Source organism: Puma concolor, chromosome A2 (genome assembly GCF_028749965.1).
Source record: "Puma concolor isolate L17-30 chromosome A2, mPumCon1.1.hap2, whole genome shotgun sequence".
In the NCBI taxonomy this organism is placed as follows: domain Eukaryota; kingdom Metazoa; phylum Chordata; class Mammalia; order Carnivora; family Felidae; genus Puma; species Puma concolor.
Window position 1 is genome coordinate 85,383,664 of NC_141668.1, and position 18,101 is coordinate 85,401,764.

The 18,101-nt window shown below is 34.9% G+C and overlaps 2 protein-coding genes across 6 annotated transcripts in view; one reads left to right on the plus strand and one right to left on the minus strand.

Annotated features, from left to right (window-relative positions):
• The window catches only part of GNAT3 (G protein subunit alpha transducin 3), a 314,655-nt gene that overhangs the window by 112,176 nt on the left and 184,378 nt on the right, over nt 1–18,101 (plus strand). The gene's annotated exons all lie outside the window — the stretch shown is intronic.
• CD36 (CD36 molecule (CD36 blood group)) overlaps nt 1–18,101 on the minus strand; it is an 82,464-nt gene that overhangs the window by 26,707 nt on the left and 37,656 nt on the right. For 2 of the 5 annotated variants that reach the window (XM_086696825.1, XM_086696824.1), the window contains exons 2-3: nt 4,284–4,377; nt 3,593–3,798 (exon numbers count right to left, since the gene is read on the minus strand). In XM_086696825.1, the coding sequence (XP_086552951.1) occupies nt 3,593–3,712 (120 nt within the window). In that variant the 5' untranslated portion in view covers nt 3,713–3,798; nt 4,284–4,377. Of the gene's footprint in view, nt 1–3,592; nt 3,799–4,113; nt 4,255–4,283; nt 4,378–12,161; nt 12,520–17,517; nt 17,578–18,101 lie in introns of those variants that run through there. The other 3 variants (XM_086696823.1, XM_086696822.1, XM_025929477.2) reach the window with 3 other exon arrangements.

Consider the following 18,101-nt stretch of genomic DNA (forward strand, 5'->3'; position numbering starts at 1 on the left):
CTTTTATTCTCCTAAGATATACATCTCTCCCAATAATTCAACTGGACATCTTGAAGTGTTTTTACCATCCCTCCTAATTTAGTTCCATATCCAAACTGCCATTACGCTCCATCACCCATTTTTTTCTATGTACTCCACCACACTAGCCCAGAGTGTCTTTGTTACATAATGTGCAGATTGTGCAAAGATTTTCCTAAAGGGGAATCTTAAATTCTCCTTGAAAATGGCCATGTCCTGCATAGTTTTTCTTTGTTTTCCTGTTTTTTGTTTAAACTCTTTTTTTTAATGTTTATTTATTTTGAGAGAGAGAGAGCAAGTGTGTGAGTGGGGAAGGTCAGAGAAAGAGTAAGAGAGAGGATCCCAAGCTGGCTTTGCACTGTTAGTGTAGAACCCAATGTGGGGCTCAAACTCATGAACCGTGAGATGATGATCAGAGTTGAAACCACAAGTTGGATGCTTAACCGACTGAGCTACCCACGTGCCCCCTGTTCTCCTGTTTTTGGTCTCTCCAACTCTTTATTTTAGGATCATACTGCACAAGACTGTGTATCGTCTAGTCTCTGCCTTCAGATTGTCTAGGTTTGGGAACTGACTCCTTTTGGCCACATGAGTTGGCAAGTAGATTTAAGGTCTTGTGACTAAAGTGGGTACAATAAGAGGATCTCATAGATATCTGCAAAGATTAAATGAATTAGTATATATGAAGCTCTTCACAGCACTAAATAAATGGAAGCCATGTGATATGAATCGTTAAATGCAGGTTTTGTTATCTCTTACACCTACCAGGAAAGATCCACCAACCACTACTGCCTGTCACATGGCCAATTAAATATTCTTCTTCCTGATGTTCAAAGCTTCATATATTTTACCCCATGTTGTTTTTCTAATCATCTCTTTTGTAGATCCCATATTCTGGGCACATTTGATATGTTCTTCCTTCCCTTTTTACAGCACTTAGTTGCATTTCACACCTTTTACTATAATATTCTTCAGCCCTCTGATGAACTTCCAAAATCTTATCCTTTTTTTTTTTTTTTTTTTTTTTTTTTCCAACGTTTTTTATTTATTTTTGGGACAGAGAGAGACAGAGCATGAACGGGGGAGGGGCAGAGAGAGAGGGAGACACAGAATCGGAAACAGGCTCCAGGCTCTGAGCCATCGGCCCAGAGCCCGACGCGGGGCTCGAACTCACGGACCGCGAGATCGTGACCTGGCTGAAGTCGGACGCTTAACCGACTGCGCCACTCAGGCGCCCCCCAAAATCTTATCCTTTTTGAAAATCCAACAGTTTCACGTTTCAGAAGTGATCAAATGTTTTGAGACTTCTCTTTCTAAATAGCAAATTCCCATATAATACCCTAGTTTCATGGTTCTTTATGTTTTGGTATACTATGCTTTCTCCTGGTTAAATTTTATATTTGTTGAAGTAAAAAAATTATTTTACTCTCTGTCACTATATAAAAGTAAATTTTTTGACATCTCAAAACTCTTATTTCCTCATGAACAACTATTATGAAGTTAGAGATATACATTAGACAGTTAAAATAGATGTTAGCTCTTTGCACATGATTGAACAGAAAAACTATCTGTACTAATACTGTTGAATGAAGAAGAAAAAGATAAGTGAACAATATTCAACTACTGGACACCATCTGTGTGTTGGAAAAAAACAGTCTAAAATGCTGTGTAGTGGGAGATTATTGGGAATTTCCATTCTGGAGACTTTTCCAGAAGATAAATTATAGCCTGAGTGTTAGTACAGATAATGTATCTGTTCTTTCTCCACAGAAGGCGCAGAAGGGAAGCAGAATTTATAGAATAGGAAGAGTGCTGTGCAATGGAGCTCCAACTCACATGGTTACATAAGCCCCACCTCACCAGCATCTGCCTGTCTCTGTTGAACTGTATCATGAATAATAGCAAGAAAACTGGACATTCCAAGGGAGGGGATGACATTCAATTTCTATCTATATTTATATTTATGTATATATAAATAATATATAAACATAATAAACATATATAATATATAAATCTATATTATTTATATATATTATATATATATATAAATATATGTGTATATATATATATATATATATCTGTATGCATCTTCTCCCTTTATCTGGCTTCTCAACCCAAGCACAGCCCCCCACATCCTGCCTGGAGTTTTCCTGTAAACTGAAGGTATGTGGACCCATGTCATCTCTGTCAAATGCTAAGCAAGTAGAGCTGGGGAGAGGCAGAGGGGGGTGGGGCAGAGGATCAAAAGCAGTCTCGGCGCTGACAGCAGAGAGCCTGACGTGGGGCTCAAACTCATGAACTATGAGATCATGACCTGAGCCAAAGACAGTCGCCTAACCAACTGAGCCACCCAGGTGCCCCTACAATATATTTTTAAAGTTAAATGCATGGGGTTGAAGATTTACAATCTGTTAGCGAAAGATAAAAATGCTTATGTTATTATTGAGTAAATACATATGTATGTGTATATATATATATACGTGTGTGTGTGTGTGTATTAATGTCTTAGTATCAAAGATAGGACAATAGGATGTTATTGAGGTAATGGTTCCTATCTGTCTATCTATCTATCTATCTATCTATCTATCTATCTATCTGTCTATCTGTCTATCTGTCTATCTGTCTCTGCCAGGGCATTGACATCTAAGCAGGCTGATAGCTGAGGCCAGCACTCAGATAGGTTTTACTTGGGTAGGATTATGTGTAAAAAACCTGAGCATACTAGCCCTGGGGCAGGATACACACTCTCAAAGTTCACAGTTATCCCTGTTCTTATGTTATCTTGTTCTTGGAATGTTCTTAGAAGCGTCACTTTTTTCTTTCTTTTTTTTTTTTTTTAAACCCTGTCTTCAAACTCCTGAAGCTGATTCAATTTGCCACCCACTGATTTAGGACTTCAGCAAATCTGCTTCTTATTCTAGTCTTCCTACTCTCTCTCAGTTCAAGTCAGTGAGTGTGAAGCACAGTAGAAGGAAGGAAAGTGGAAGATGAACTCTACTTTGTTGTGCAAAGCCTGGCTATTGAACCACTCTAGTTTTTGTTAAAACTACAGTCAACTCATTTCATTTATGCTGACATTTGTCCTACGTAACATTTCCGGAAGTATTTTGGCAGAATCAGTATAAATGTTTATAAATAGGAATGTTTATAAAACAATATTATGTTATTACATATATTAGAAAAAGCAACAGTTTACCAAATAAAAAAATTATACCAGCTTTACCAAAGATTCCTGTTTCATTATTAAACACAATTTTAAATTTATATAATACACAAAATACACATACTTATTTCTCGTTCAAAAGCTCATCAATATAGTCCTTAGGCACAATGAAAAACAATTATTTCTACTAACTTGTACACTTCTAAACACCTTTGATGAGAATTTGGATATTATACTTAAGATAGTGATGCATTCATGTTAAAAGTACATTATGCTTTTAACATTTCTCAACTGTGTGAAGTTGTAATGGCTCATAATCAACTTTGTATTAAAGATACAAAGTTGCCAGTTACCACGAAATACAAATGACAAGAAATGAATGACAAGAAGTATCCTTTAGAATACTTGTACCTTTTTGATTGTCCTCTCAATAAGCATGTCTCCGACTGGCATCAGAATGCCTCCAAACACGGCCAGGACTGCACCAATGACAGCACCAGCGATGAGCCCACAGTTTCGGTCACAGCCCATTTTCTTAATCGGGGGAGAAATTAAGGTTCAGCACCTGCTTCTTTCAAACTCCCAGGTCTGATTAGGTGGTTTCCAGAGGTCTGGTCCTAGCATTAGAAAGAGATCATAAAACAGAAGCTTAAATATCAGTACAAGAAGATCAAAGTACAAAGAAAACACAACTGAACAAGCATTTAGCGGTTATGAATAAATAATTTTTGTTTGATGAAATTGACTTTCTTGGTTACGTCCTCTCCTTTCTTGCTTTTCACTATTTGCCAGTGGAAGAAATAAAGAACATTGTCATATAGAGTATTTCTTTAAAATTCCCCTCTTTTAAAATTTTCTTCCTATGGATGATTAACACTGAAATCTTATCTAAGGAGAACTTGCTTACTGTACTTTCTCCCTCATCTACCTACCCTCAGCCCAGGACACTTAGATGCATCTTCGCTCTTTATCTGGCTTCTCCACTCAAGCACAGCCACCCACATCTTGCCTGGAGTTCTCCTGCAAACTGGAGGTATCCTGACCCATGTCTTCTCTGTCCAGTGCTAATCAAGTATGGTAATAGACGGTGTCTTTACTATACCTTATTCACAAGTATACGGCAAGATACAAATTTTATAGGAAATCATCTGAGGAGTCTCAGAAAGAATTAATTCTTCTAATCATTTGTAAGCTATCTGTTAAAACAAAACAAAAAACAAAAAAAACCATGGTTACATTGGGAAAATACATTGTCAGTAAATTAATACCAGAATATTGTCTAATAACACCAAAATTATAATCACTATTAAAAAAAATCTTTCATGAATACTGAGCTCATGCTTGAATTTTTTTTTATAGTGTTAAAAACAAATATTTTAAAGAATGTACTTTCAATTTCATTGTTAATAATTGGCTTTTGAATACACTAAAGGTGGGAAGAATTTAAAGAAGATACATAATGAATGTAAAGGATGTTTAATGATAGGCATTTCTTTGCTACTAGTCTCACAGGGTTTTTTTGTTTTTATTTTTACATATGAAACTGCAACATTATTTATTTTGTCATCATGAACATTTGATTCACACCAATTCTGTTAAAATCAACTAATTTGTGCCAGTGTGTATTTCCACTAGTCAGTCTTATTTTTGATATCTTTCTATACAGTATGTGGCTATTTCATAAAGATTGAAAGAAAATGATTAATGAAATGAGTGGATTCTATTTTAACAAAGTTAATAAGAATTTATTACTTCTAGGATTTTAGAACACCTTCATATTTTGGTTGTAACAGTATTTTTTTAAATGGGGCTGACCTGACGTTGATAAAGAGCCAAAATGTGCTTTGTAGCTTGTAAACAAAAATTCCCTACTTTATTGCCCAAGGCCATGGAAAACATAAATGCCAACAGAATGGAGACTATAGATTAAAAAAAGAGAGTCACATGCCAATTATTACTGTCAACACTGTAAATGTAATAACAAAAATTCTACTTTGTTATGGTCTCAGATTTTCCCTCCACAGCTTTGTTCCAACAGAAGTGCCACTCTTAGGATATTCTTAGTACTTATTTCCACTGGAGGAACCGTTTAGTTTTTCAGGAATATTGCTTGCATAGCTAAGAAAATAAGGAAAATTAGACTTTTCCTCAATATTGTGAAGATAAATGTTACAGAGTTTTCCCATGACAATTTTATTCATTTCTCTTTACCCTTTCTTATCTTTGTGATCTCCCTTTACCCATGCCTTCTATCTAGGATACTTCCACTGTAAAGGAGGATAAACTGAATTCATTCACACCGAGGTTCTAGCAGCTAAGAAGTGTGAATACTATTAATATTACACGTTTTTTGGGTTTTTTTCCCAATGTAAAAGGACCATCTATAAGCTGTCTAAACAAGTAATTTGGTTTTCCTATGGACTTCCATATCTCACTGAGCAAGTGGTGTTTGCTCTGTATTAATTGTTTGGAGATGGCGTGTGAGGAACAGCTTTCCTTGCCCTCTGAAATCATGTAACATGCTACCCATCTGGGTGGTCTGTATACTATGGACAAATAGTCATATCCAAGGGAGCCAATTAAGTAATCATTGGCTGAATCATCATTTCAGACACCATCCTCTATGTCTCATTTCCAAGTTATACCTAAAGTAGTAATCAAGACAGGGATCTAATAACGTAGTGTAGTTAAGACCAGTAGACTAGTAGATTAAACCAAAAATTGATGTGCTACTACTCTCTTGCCAGATGACAATGGGCAAATCACTTCATCTTTTAGGACTTGAATTTCCTCATGTGTAAAATAAGATGCTAGGATGAGATCGGCAGTTTTTAATTTAAGTAGCTGAATCAGTTCTTCAGATTCTTACGTGGAAGACCAACAGGCAGAGTGACTGTGGAGTACAACAGTGGTGGCAACCCTGTGACCTTGATTCCCAGCCTGGTCTCCCTACTCCCACATGACATACTCCTTTCTTTGAGGAAGCTCTATGAGAATCTCTGTAGAAATCTATGGCTTTGCAAAGCCAATTAAAAATTGGGAAAGGAAATCCCCAGAGTCAAATTGCAGTTTTCTTTATATGGTATCATGAATCTATTTTTTTTAATGTTTTTAAATGTTCATTTTTGAGACAGAGACAGAGACAGAGAGAGAGAGAGAGAGAATGAGCAGGGGGCGGGGGCAGAGAAAGAGACACAATCTGAATCTGGCTCCCGGCTCTAAGCTGTCAGCACAGAGCCCAACGCAGGACTCGAACTCCCACCAGATCATCACCTGAACCAAAGTCAGACCCTTAACCAACTGAGCTACCCAGGAGCCCGTCATGAATCTATTTTTAAAAAGCAACTGAAGGGGCATCTAGGTGGCTCAGTTGGTTATGCATCTGACTCTTGATTTCGGCTCAGGTCATGATCTCATGGTTTGTGAGATCAAGACCCTCGTTGGGCCCTGCGCTGACACCAAGGAGCGTGCTTGGGATTCTCACTCTCCCTCTGTCCCTTCTCCACTCATGCTTTCTCTTTTTCTTTCTAGCAAAATAAAAACATAAAAGAAACAGGGGCGCCTGGGTGGCGCAGTCGGTTAAGCATCCGACTTCAGCCAGGTCACGATCTCGCGGTCCGTGAGTTCGAGCCCCGCGTCAGGCTCTGGGCTGATGGCTCAGAACCTGGAGCCTGTTTCCGATTCTGTGTCTCCCTCTCTCTCTGCCCCTCCCCCATTCATGCTCTGTCTCTCTCTGTCCCAAAAATAAACGTTGAAAAAAATAATAAAACAAAAAAACATAAAAGAAACAACTCAAGTATTAAATTTCCCTTTTGGAAAATTATTTTATGTTCTATATAAATATCACTAAAAAACTTCACTCCTATTAATGTCATTTGCAACTCTGACATATGGAAATAAAATGATTTAAAAATTACAATTCTATGGCTGCTAAAATATTTTGTGCATTTATCTGCCCTTTTCCAGATTAGGTGCCATAACCTAGTTGTGAATTGGACTTCTGCCAGAATTATTCTCCTTTATTCAAGTAGCCCATGTACTACAGAGGAAAGTTTCTGCAAGGGGCAAAGAGTCCCAAGAATGTCCACTGGAGGACTCAGGCAACAGCACATGTTGTCCAATACTTCCCTCTCTAAACCTGGAAACTCATGATTATGACTTCTGAGGACCCTGAGCCCCAGGCCTGTCAAGTAATGGTCATGCCTGGGTCCTACATAGGCTCTGTCTGCTTTAAACTTAAAACTGAAGTGATATAGTGTATCCATCCCACTGCTGTTGAGTCAAGCCCATCAGAAAAAAGAAGTATCCAGTAACTTATTCTGTTGATCATGCCGTTAGATAGTTATTGGAATAACACTGGTCTGGATGATATATAAACAAAGCTGTAAGTATTAATCTAACATCACTTCACACATGTACTAATAGTTTTGAGAGAGACTGTGTTTATGTACTTCTTTCAAATTTTTAACTGATTGACTCACTTTTGTTACTTTGTTGTAAGTTTCCAACTTTTTCCCCTAATAATATGTAAGATACGCGACATTACTTGGGTTCATTATCCTTCAGTGCCTTGAAACTATGAGTAATGAAGTATTGTTATTAAACTCCTCCCTTAGCTTTATGCTTCATATTATTAAATTTAGTTTTATTCACCTGAGGCAAAGGAGGACCCAACACATTATGTAAGACACACGCTGACTACATAAGAGAAGAGTTCAGGTTACAGCACATTCACCAGTTTTTCCACCCATGTTTATCTTCAGGGGAAAAAAAAAGTGTCGTTTGTCCCCATTCTCCTCTCAAATTTGGCAAGGCTTGTAAATTTGTGTCTTGTGAACTTGGTTTTCTTAATAACAAATTCCTTACATATTAAAATAGTAATTTATTTCACTTGCTAATTTTGGATTGCATTTTATTATTTATTGTTATTTCTCCTTCATAGGAATAGACAAGACATCGAAATCTGCAATAATTTACTTCTTGTTTCAAGTAAATAAATTTAGAAAGCAAAGAATCACCACAGGTACAGTAAAGAAAAACCAATTGCTGAGACTTGTATAAAGCAGAGAAAAGAAAAAAAGGCATATTTTAAAATATCACTTATCACATACCTTTCTGGAGCCTAGAGGGAGATCAGCTGTATCCTATCAGTTTATAGATTATAAATCCTATTCCTTTTGTAGAATTTGTGAGTGTATTTTATTCCCTTGGGTTATCTTTGAAAGAAGGAAAAAAGGGTACTTTTTTTTCTTTACTTTTTTGTTGTCAAATCAGTGGAGTGTTTCCAGAATGAATTTATGAGCATTATGTCTTTCCATTATGTTGGAAACCTGGTGGTAGAAACTTGAGAGACTGAGCTATAAGAAACCTTTCCAGTAAATAGGTCAGAAAATCAGAGAAAATTCTTAGAGAATCTGTAATTCTTCCCATGTGTGATTAAAGCTGTATTCCTTGGGAAACTCCACCCAGAAAAGGCATGACCCAGAGGTAAATTTTCTGGGATGTAAACTGCAAAACTTGAAAAAGCTTCAGATTACAAAAGTATTTGTACCATAAATGAATGCAGGGCCGGGATGACATTTTCTTACTCATGAGTGAGTATCTCAGATTTCTTATTCTATCCATGAACTTTCCCCCCACATTTTCTTAGAATTGAAAACCAGACCACACACTTCTGTTTTCAAGCACACACACATTACACTGTTCTTTTGATACACAGCCTTCTTTACCTAATAAATACAGTATCTGCCCACAGACCCCATTTTTGGAGTTTTGAGGGGTGATTAATTTAACAAGTTGTGTATCAATGATGAAAGTTAGCTTTCAGAATTAAATTCCTTTTCACTTTCTGGCCCTACACTGTAACTAGGTGTGTTTACAAAGCCATGGTTTCCTAGACATGAGTAAGATGCAGATTCAAATCCCAGCTATTTGTAATGGGTGTAAATCAGTAATTTAAATCTGGTTGCATTTCATCATGTGGAAACAGAAGGCCATTAGATCAGTTCTTTATAAACTTCTGTTTAGAGACAGAATTCTTTACATGAAATTCCAACATATAAGCAGAAAACCTCTTCTGATAAAAGGGAGCAGGAACTCTGTGGCCCTTTCCCCTTCATGTCACACTTCACTTGGGTTCTGAGTAATCCTCACAGAACTCCAGGGCTCTGCAGAAGACTCTTAAATAACTAGATGAGAAGTTCTCTCATATCTTTTCTTAATGAAGTTACCACAGTCCTTTTTTTATCATATTAGAATAGGTGTAGCTAAAAATACACAATAGAAAAAAAATTATAAACATCTATAATATGAAACAATAAGACACATCACTAAATTATACTTTTAAAATGTTACAATTTAAAACTTGGTGGTAGTCTTAAAAAATTAAAGCAGTAAGTATATTGTACTTCATGTATCATACTAAGGATCCTTCTAGAAACAAGCCTGTCTTTTGGATTACTTGATTACAGGGATTACTATAGGTTTGAAATGATTCTCTTTGATTCATGTTGGTTTAAATAAGATTGTCTAGAGCTCTTCTTGATCCTTGAACCTCAGACAGGAATGCTTTTTTTTTCCCCACCCCAAATTATAGTATAAACAGTAAGATAGCATGTGATCTACAATAGTTCAGATTTTGGAATTTGAAGTCAAGTGATTTAGGTTCAGTTTTGGGTCTTAATAGCATAGTTTCTCTGTGGCTTAATTTTCTCTAAAATGCTATATATCACTCAACAGATAAGGTTGTAAGGGGTGCCTGGGTGGCTCAGTTGGTTAAGCGTCTGACTTCAGCTCAGGTCATGATCTCACAGTTGTGGGTTCGAGCCCCAAGTCGGGCTCGGTGCTGCCAGCTCAGAGCCTGGAGCCTGTTTCAGATTCCGTGTCTCCCTGTCTCTCTGCCCCTCCCCTGTTCATGCTCTGCCTCTGACTCAAAAATAAATAAACCTTAAAAAAAACTTTTTTTTAAACAGATAAGGTTGTGAATGCCAAATAAAAGTAAATGATATTATAAAATTCTTATCATAGGAAATGTTATTTTGATATGTTATCATGAAATATTATTTTGAACAACCTTACTATTAAACAGTGTAGTGTTATTTCATATTGGTCAAATATTTTTTTTAGAAATCTAATAAATACGTATAGTTTACACGAATGATTATTTGCAAAACACATAGATTACAATAAAATCTGATTAAATTATTTATTATTTATGTATATAGGAACTTAGAGTATCACCCAAATGGAGAGGCATCTGCTAGCTTAGAAGATGCTATTTGAAACTTTTAGCCATAACTTGGGCCAGTGAACTAAAACAGCTTACAATTAAATCAAAATATAGTTACAGAATTCCTTCAGAAACAAAAAATCCACAAGATTCAAATGTGTTGGAGTAAACATGCCCAAACGTTTTCATAAAAAATAAGGGAGGCAATTAGAAATTCTAAAATTTCCCGGGGCGCCTGGGTGGCGCAGTCGGTTAAGCGTCCGACTTCAGCCAGGTCACGATCTCGCAGTCCGTGAGTTCGAGCCCCGCGTCAGGCTCTGGGCTGATGGCTCGGAGCCTGGAGCCTGTTTCCGATTCTGTGTCTCCCTCTCTCTCTGCCCCTCCCCCGTTCATGCTCTGTCTCTCTCTGTCCCAAAAATAAATAAAATACGTTGAAAAAAAAAATTTAAAAAAATAAATAAAAAAAAAAAAAAAAAAAGAAATTCTAAAATTTCCAGTACATTCTGCCCACATATTTTCCAGTTGTAATTATGATATTCTTCCTGGGCTAACCTGTTAGCTGATGGTTGTGTATTTGATTCATCATTGTTTTGGTTTAATTGTGTTTCTAGTAAATAAAAATTTTCCTCATGTTTTTTCTCATAAAACCCAATGGACCACTGGACGCTGAATAACGAAACTTTTAAAAATTTCATTTTGGTTGTTTTGTGAGCCAGTATTGAAAGCAATGTTTATTTTAGACCCAAAAGACGTTACTAACTTAAGACCACATAGAAGAGGACTGAAAAGTATGTGCAAACATTTTTAAAACATCATACACTGTGTTTCTTGGTGATTCTAGAAACTGTTTAAGATTTACTCCAGAGAATTTATGCCATTTACAGTTATATATGAATTAACTTACTGTAATTAATTTGAAACTTATAATTTTTCTAGAGTGATTTATCCTTTATTTAAACTTGGTATCAACATTCAAGGAAATAATTTGCTGAAATTTATAAGCTTCCTAAATAGTCAAAAGTATTAGTTTTGGTTTTTATTTTCTCACCAAATTTTATATAATTTATACTAATTAAATCTAGAATCATTACTTGCAATATAACTTACCATTCCCAGTAGCAATTATAGTATCTTTTTCATTAGAAAAAAATACCTAACAAGAACATATCCAAAATACATATTGTGTTTAACCATGTTACAAAGTCAGGTTCACGAAAACTTAATGCAGTTCAGATAAAAATTTAAACACAGTAATGACTCTGAAAAGTAATTAGTTACTTTTCAGTAGTTAATTGCATACTGGAAAGCATATTGACATGAGTGGCAAATCATTTATAACTAATGTATTATATTTGTTTTATGATAATTTTTTATTATTAATTTAAAAATCAGGTATAAATAGCCTATGTGTACAATGAAAGTTTTGCAATTTCAATTGGATTAAAACTCATTTTTAAATATTAAAAAGTAAAGGTTATAGCAGCCATAAGATTTTAAACATCAAAAATAAAATGTCATTGACCATTAGACAAGGTTTTAATATTTTTTAACATAAAATGTAGAAAGATTAGCAACTTGGAAAACAACACAAACCCAATTTTTAAATAATGACTTGGAAAAAAAAACCAAAACAGTTACAAGCTTTTTGTTGTTACTGTTTTACAACTTCTTAAGAGGGTTTATATAGTAGAGTCATCTATCATTTGGGACACAGAAATCTTCTCTATTAAAAAAAGAAATCATATGACTTACCTTTAAAAAGGCTAAGAAGGATTTTTCAATCAAATGCTCAAACATTTGAACAGACGGTTCTTAGTAGGACCAAATGGTATTCTGCAGAAAAACCCTACACTGAAATCCTCATTACATAAAGTGTGTGAGTTTAAATATGCTTAAAAAAAAAAAATCCCATCCCAGTATGTGGTTTGTTGCCAGAGGAATTAGGAAAGAAAAAAACAAAAAACAAAAAAACCACACACATCACACTACTGTTATGGCTTTTACTGGTCTATTTTTATGGTCTGGTGAGGACCCATTCCCTATATCTGAGATACTCAGCAGACTTTTTTTTTTGGCCATTCTCCCGTCCAAGTAAGTCAGAGGCCAGAGAAACAAAAGGAACTGACTTGCTGCGCTGCCTCTATGTATTCTGTTTTACTGCACAATCATTATTCCAGATGACGAATAGGGTTCCGGGGGTGGAAATTATAAACTGGGAAGGATTAGCAGTATCACTTCTTTGTCATGACTTAGCTTACAAAACTTCATAATGTTGAATTAAAATGTACCTTGCTATACAGCATTAATTTGACGTGCATAAAGACTAAGAATTTTGAAAACAATTGGAGATACTATCAACAAAGATGACAAACCGACTTTAAAAAAGGAAATAGCATATTGTTTTAACTGGAAATTCTTAACTGTTCATCATTTTCTGTTAGTTTTACAGAAGTTTCATGAGCAGAGCAAAATATCCCTATAAAAACAAAAAATTAAATTTCCCTTAAATTTCTTCAGCCAAAATACAACTATTAAACAGCATTTAAACAGATTACATCTAAGATGAACTTTTAATGTAAAAAAACAGCATAAACATAAGTTACTTTAAAAGAAAGGTATTATTTTAAAACCTAATAAAAATAAAAAGCCTGTGGGGGGAGACCCTCAATACTAAGAACCCATTCTTGCAGAGAAATTCTCAAAATCGTGTAAGAGAGATCAAAATCTTTAGACAGTTAAACTGTCATCTATCAGACAGGCCAGCTGAATAAATGTCTCAAAGTCAACCTTGAAATAAAGTAAGCTAACAATAACAGGCAGAAATATATTTAGTCCATTAGATCATATTTAAACCAGTTCTTATCATTGGATTGGTCATGTGGCCCCTTCTGAGTATGTGGTGAATCTTTTCATTTGTTAGCAGTGCAATACAACTGGAAAAGGATTCAAAGTTCTCTTTTTCCCTCAGGCATTACTTTCTTTTTCCAAGGTATTTTTACTGACACATTTATTTAAAAATTAATACTTAGATATTAATACTTTAGATATATTGGGATTTTTTTTTTCAAATTTTACACCGCTTAATCAGGATCAGGTAGAAATGGCCTTGGACAATTTCCATGTGATTTATGCTACTCATTTTAAAAGAATAACTTACACAGATTTCAGGTAGCTTGAAAAGAGGATTTCTCTAACTGTGATCTCTGGTATTTTCTGTATTAGCAAAAAAGGTAGAAAAAGGCTATTTTAATGAATATCTCAATTAAAAACATCTATTTTATTGTATTGAAGCTGCTTTGATATATTTTCTTCTCAACTTTAATTCAAACACACTTACACCCCCACCCCCTGTATGAAAATTGAGAAATAGCTCACCAACACAGGAGTTCAGATAGTACCTATTTTAAAGAGCATATTTTAAACATACTGAAAGGATCATTAAATTATGATGAAATTATGAACACTATTAGAGAAAGACATTTCGGAAAAAATACAAGCACAATACATGCTTTAAGTTGACACTGAACTTACTTGGATCACTCATCAGTAGCCTAATGCCATCCAAACCCTCTGACTGTCTCTGGAGAGGAAAATGTCACACACTCCCAAGAGCAGTCCAAAGAATCAAATCTACATTCCCAGAGGCAGCTGTGTTCAATCCCATAGACAGCAGTTCCTGAGGAGCTTTCTGAGTCTCGTGTGGTAATACCCCGAGAGGGCACAGCTAAGTAAAATCTGCAATCATTTCTCTAGATTTGAGCAAAATATATACCTTAAACAACAAGGCAGAAAAATGCTGTACCCATTTCAAAGTAAAGAATGTTGAGGTTTTCATTTTATAAAGCTTACATACCCACAGTATTTTGAAGAGATATATTTTATATGAAGAGTACCCCTTGCCTTATGTAAATCCACTGCAGCACTACATACATCTAGTATAATGAAGGATAAAACTTCCAACATAATGAAGTCAGCTTAGACACAGTTTTTTGGGAACCTTTCTTTTGCGAGAGACCACATAGGGTTTGGACCCAGACAGACAAATGAATCCTGATGTTACTGGGCAATGGTTGTATTGAGTGGGGGTTGGGAGTTCAATGACTACTCTTATTTTTCTTTTTTTTGGAAAAAAGTGGGCAAAACTAAGAAGGTCATAATATGAACTAAGTGAGGGCAGTTGACAGGAGCCTGATTACTAGACACTCAAAGTCAAGCCCCTTCCATTCTTTTCTCCCTTCTGGTTTATTTTCTTCAGATTACAGAGCACCATCAGCCATCTACTGGGCTATCTGTTTGGTCCTGTTTTTGCATCTGCTAGAATGTTGTCTCCATGAGGAGGGGGACATTTGGTTGGCTCACTGCTGAATCCCCAGAGTGCAGGCCAGGCTCATAGCTGGTAACCGGTTAAGTAAATGGACACACGCAACAACTGTCATAACCATAATATCTAAAACAGAGCGAGAATGGCCAGAAGTCAGACGTTACTATGTTGGCTGTCTGTACCACAAATATTCAATGGTTCGATTGGGATGAAGAGCATCTGCTTGGAAAGTCAATGGAGCAGAGTGTGGCTTTGGAATTTGTCACTTCCTAAAGTGTGTTAAGGTTGCTAACTACTTCCCCTCTCTTAGTTACCATGGATCTAATCTGTTGTAAAGACTGACAGTGAGAATATAAAGGATTCATATGTATAGTTAGTAAATACTTGCTATGGTGATGATTAGCCATTAAGCAAATGTTTATTTTAGGGACTTTATTAAACTAATATGGACAAATAAAAAAGTATTGAAAATTATAAAATTCTCCCCTACCCCCTATAGTTTTATGAATTTTCAATTTACATTCTTATGTATATGGGATCATTCATACACCAAATCATACTTTCTGAAACTTGACTCTTCTCCTATTATGTGCGTTGGAGATATTCTCATGTTTTGGATAGAGTTAATGTGCTTTTTCCATCATTGAAAAATATTCCATACTAACAGGTGTATTGTCTTTTAAATAACCAATCTCCTATTTAATGGACATAGTTTTATTTCCAGTTCTTTGATCTTGCCAAAAAATGCTAAAAATTCCTATGTAGTTTTTAAAATTTTTGAGTATAGCTGACACACGAAGTTAGTTTCAGGTGTATGACATGGTGATTCAACATCTATGTTATGCTGTGCTCACCACAAGTGTAGTTCTCAGCTGTCACTGTATGACGCTATTACAATATCATTGCATGCATACATAGTTTTGTTTACCTGTTCTAGGACACCAATAAACAGCAGTAAGTGAAATTGTTAGTGTGTACTAACAATGTGTGAGAATGCCTGTCTACACTATTGTATACTGAACTTTAAGTTTCTAACAAGTACTTTTTTATTGGTAAATATTCAATTGAATGAAGTTGAACCTATTTTCCCAAGTATATTAGCCATTTATATTTTAAAATACTCGTGATAATATCCTTGTTCATCTTTTCTTTTTCTTTAAATTTGTTTGTCCTTTCTTTGTTAATTGGTAAGGAACCAACCAGCCTTCTGCATTTGACAAAAAAAAAATCTTTTTTACTATTTTCATTGTATTATTATATTACTACAATTTAAAACTTGTATGCCATTAACTTTCACAGTAATTTCCTTTTAAATATAGTGTCATGCTTTCAAAGGCTCTCTTTACTTCAGAAGTATTAAATATAATAAAACTTCTTTTAGCATTTGTATGGTTTACAAAATCCTTTGTAACAGTATTTTTTAGAGAAGCTGATTCATGGAATTTAACACTTACGAAGTAAAAGAGGAAGAGTAAAGTAAATTGAATGACAAATATTGCAACATATTTGAGAAGCAGATGATAGATGAATTGTAAGAGTTCTAGAAGAAGGGTCACATGGCCTGAGTTCTGATCACATTATTAGTAACAGCAGGATTTGTGAACTCAGTAAGTAACACACAGTCATTGTATTTCTGATTTTCTTTCTTGCCAAAGAGGATCATCATACAGAGTCCATCCACACCCTCAAGCTGCAGATCAAATCACATGTTAGGTTTACCTAATTTAAATCTGTATGCAGCTTCTGTTAGGAGATGGAACTTTTTAAGTGATTTTTTTTTTTTTTTTTTTTTTTTTACAGTTCAGGAAATGAAAAGAAGAATCTTGATATAATATACATTGCATTTGTGGACTGTATGGATAAGCAATGACTTACAAATTATGATGATGATAGAATAAGGGGGTTGACACATACTGGAGGCTTACTATCTGTCAGTTGTTGAACTAAGTATTTCACCTGTGTTACCTGTTGACCTATAATACCACCCGTTGGGCTCCTTAGACAACTAGAGTAGGTCACAAAGCTAGTATGTGCCAAATCAAGGATTAAAACCCAGAGAGACTAAGTGAAGAGCCTATACTCTTTTCTGAAAGAAAAAAAAAGCAGATAAAAAGTTCTTGAACAATACCTAATTTTACATACTTTTCTCAACACCTTTGTACAAATTGAGTAACAATTGTAAATAAATTGATGTTACACTGAGAGGAAAATGATATCTAATCATAACAAAGAATCAACAGTGAACATATTCTGTAAGTAGTAACGGAATTATTTTGAAATTAAATCCTTCTAAAGATGTGTAAACTATCTCAAAACATTAGTTACCAGTGTCAAACTGTAAGTAAAATTTGTTTTATCACTTTAATCCTTGGGGATAACTAACCATAGAGATTGATGTGCACATACATATGCACATATTTATGCACATGTACACACGTGTGTGTGTGTATAAACATCTATCATTTTCAATTGCTACCTTATTTGTGAAAGTATGAAATCAGTGGCATGCTTTACCTCTTTTCTATGGTGAGGAAGGACTTAACATGCAGGAACAAAAATAAATATATATGTACATAACTAAGATATAACAGTATAATGTAATGCCAGTAAAACTTGAGAGACTAAAATACAGGCTTGTAAGATGGCCTTTAAAAGAGAATTTCAAGGACATTAATAAAGGATAGGATATCAGGGTAACTAAAGTTTAGACTTAAACCATGTGATCTAATAAATTGAAACACAGGACACAAGCAAACATACTGAAGTAAAATTATAAAATAAACTTACCCATATGTTTAATAGAAGCCATAGTAGGAGATGTGTGTGAAAGAGATTTAACAGAGAGCACCTCTGTATATGTGGACAGTGCTCACGTGGGCAGGGCCAAATCAATATGTAAATTTCACAGGCCATCTAAAAATGTTGACAGACCTAATCTTTACTTGAACACTTTGCAAAGCTGACTCAACTCTCTAAGGGGAAGTAGAGTAAGTCAACATTTAAATGATACTACGAAAACATGAGGACATGGTATGATCAGCATAGTTGTCAGGGTAATTTGTATTCATACAGTTGATGGGATATTATTTGGGGGAAAACCAGAAATATTCAGGTAAAGTGATAACAAGGCCTGAAAACATGGCATGGTGAAATAGTAGGAAAAGAAGCACAATAATCAATAAAGAAAACAAGCAGTTAGTTAACAAATGCCAAATTTAAAAAGGTTGAGAAAAAATATAATCAATGAATTTGAAATTTCACAGGACAGGAAAAATGTAAAAAAAAAAAAACTATTCAATTGAAATACAAAAAAAAAAAAAAATCAAAACAAATTTTATCATTAAGAAAGGTAACCTAAGATACTCCCTGAA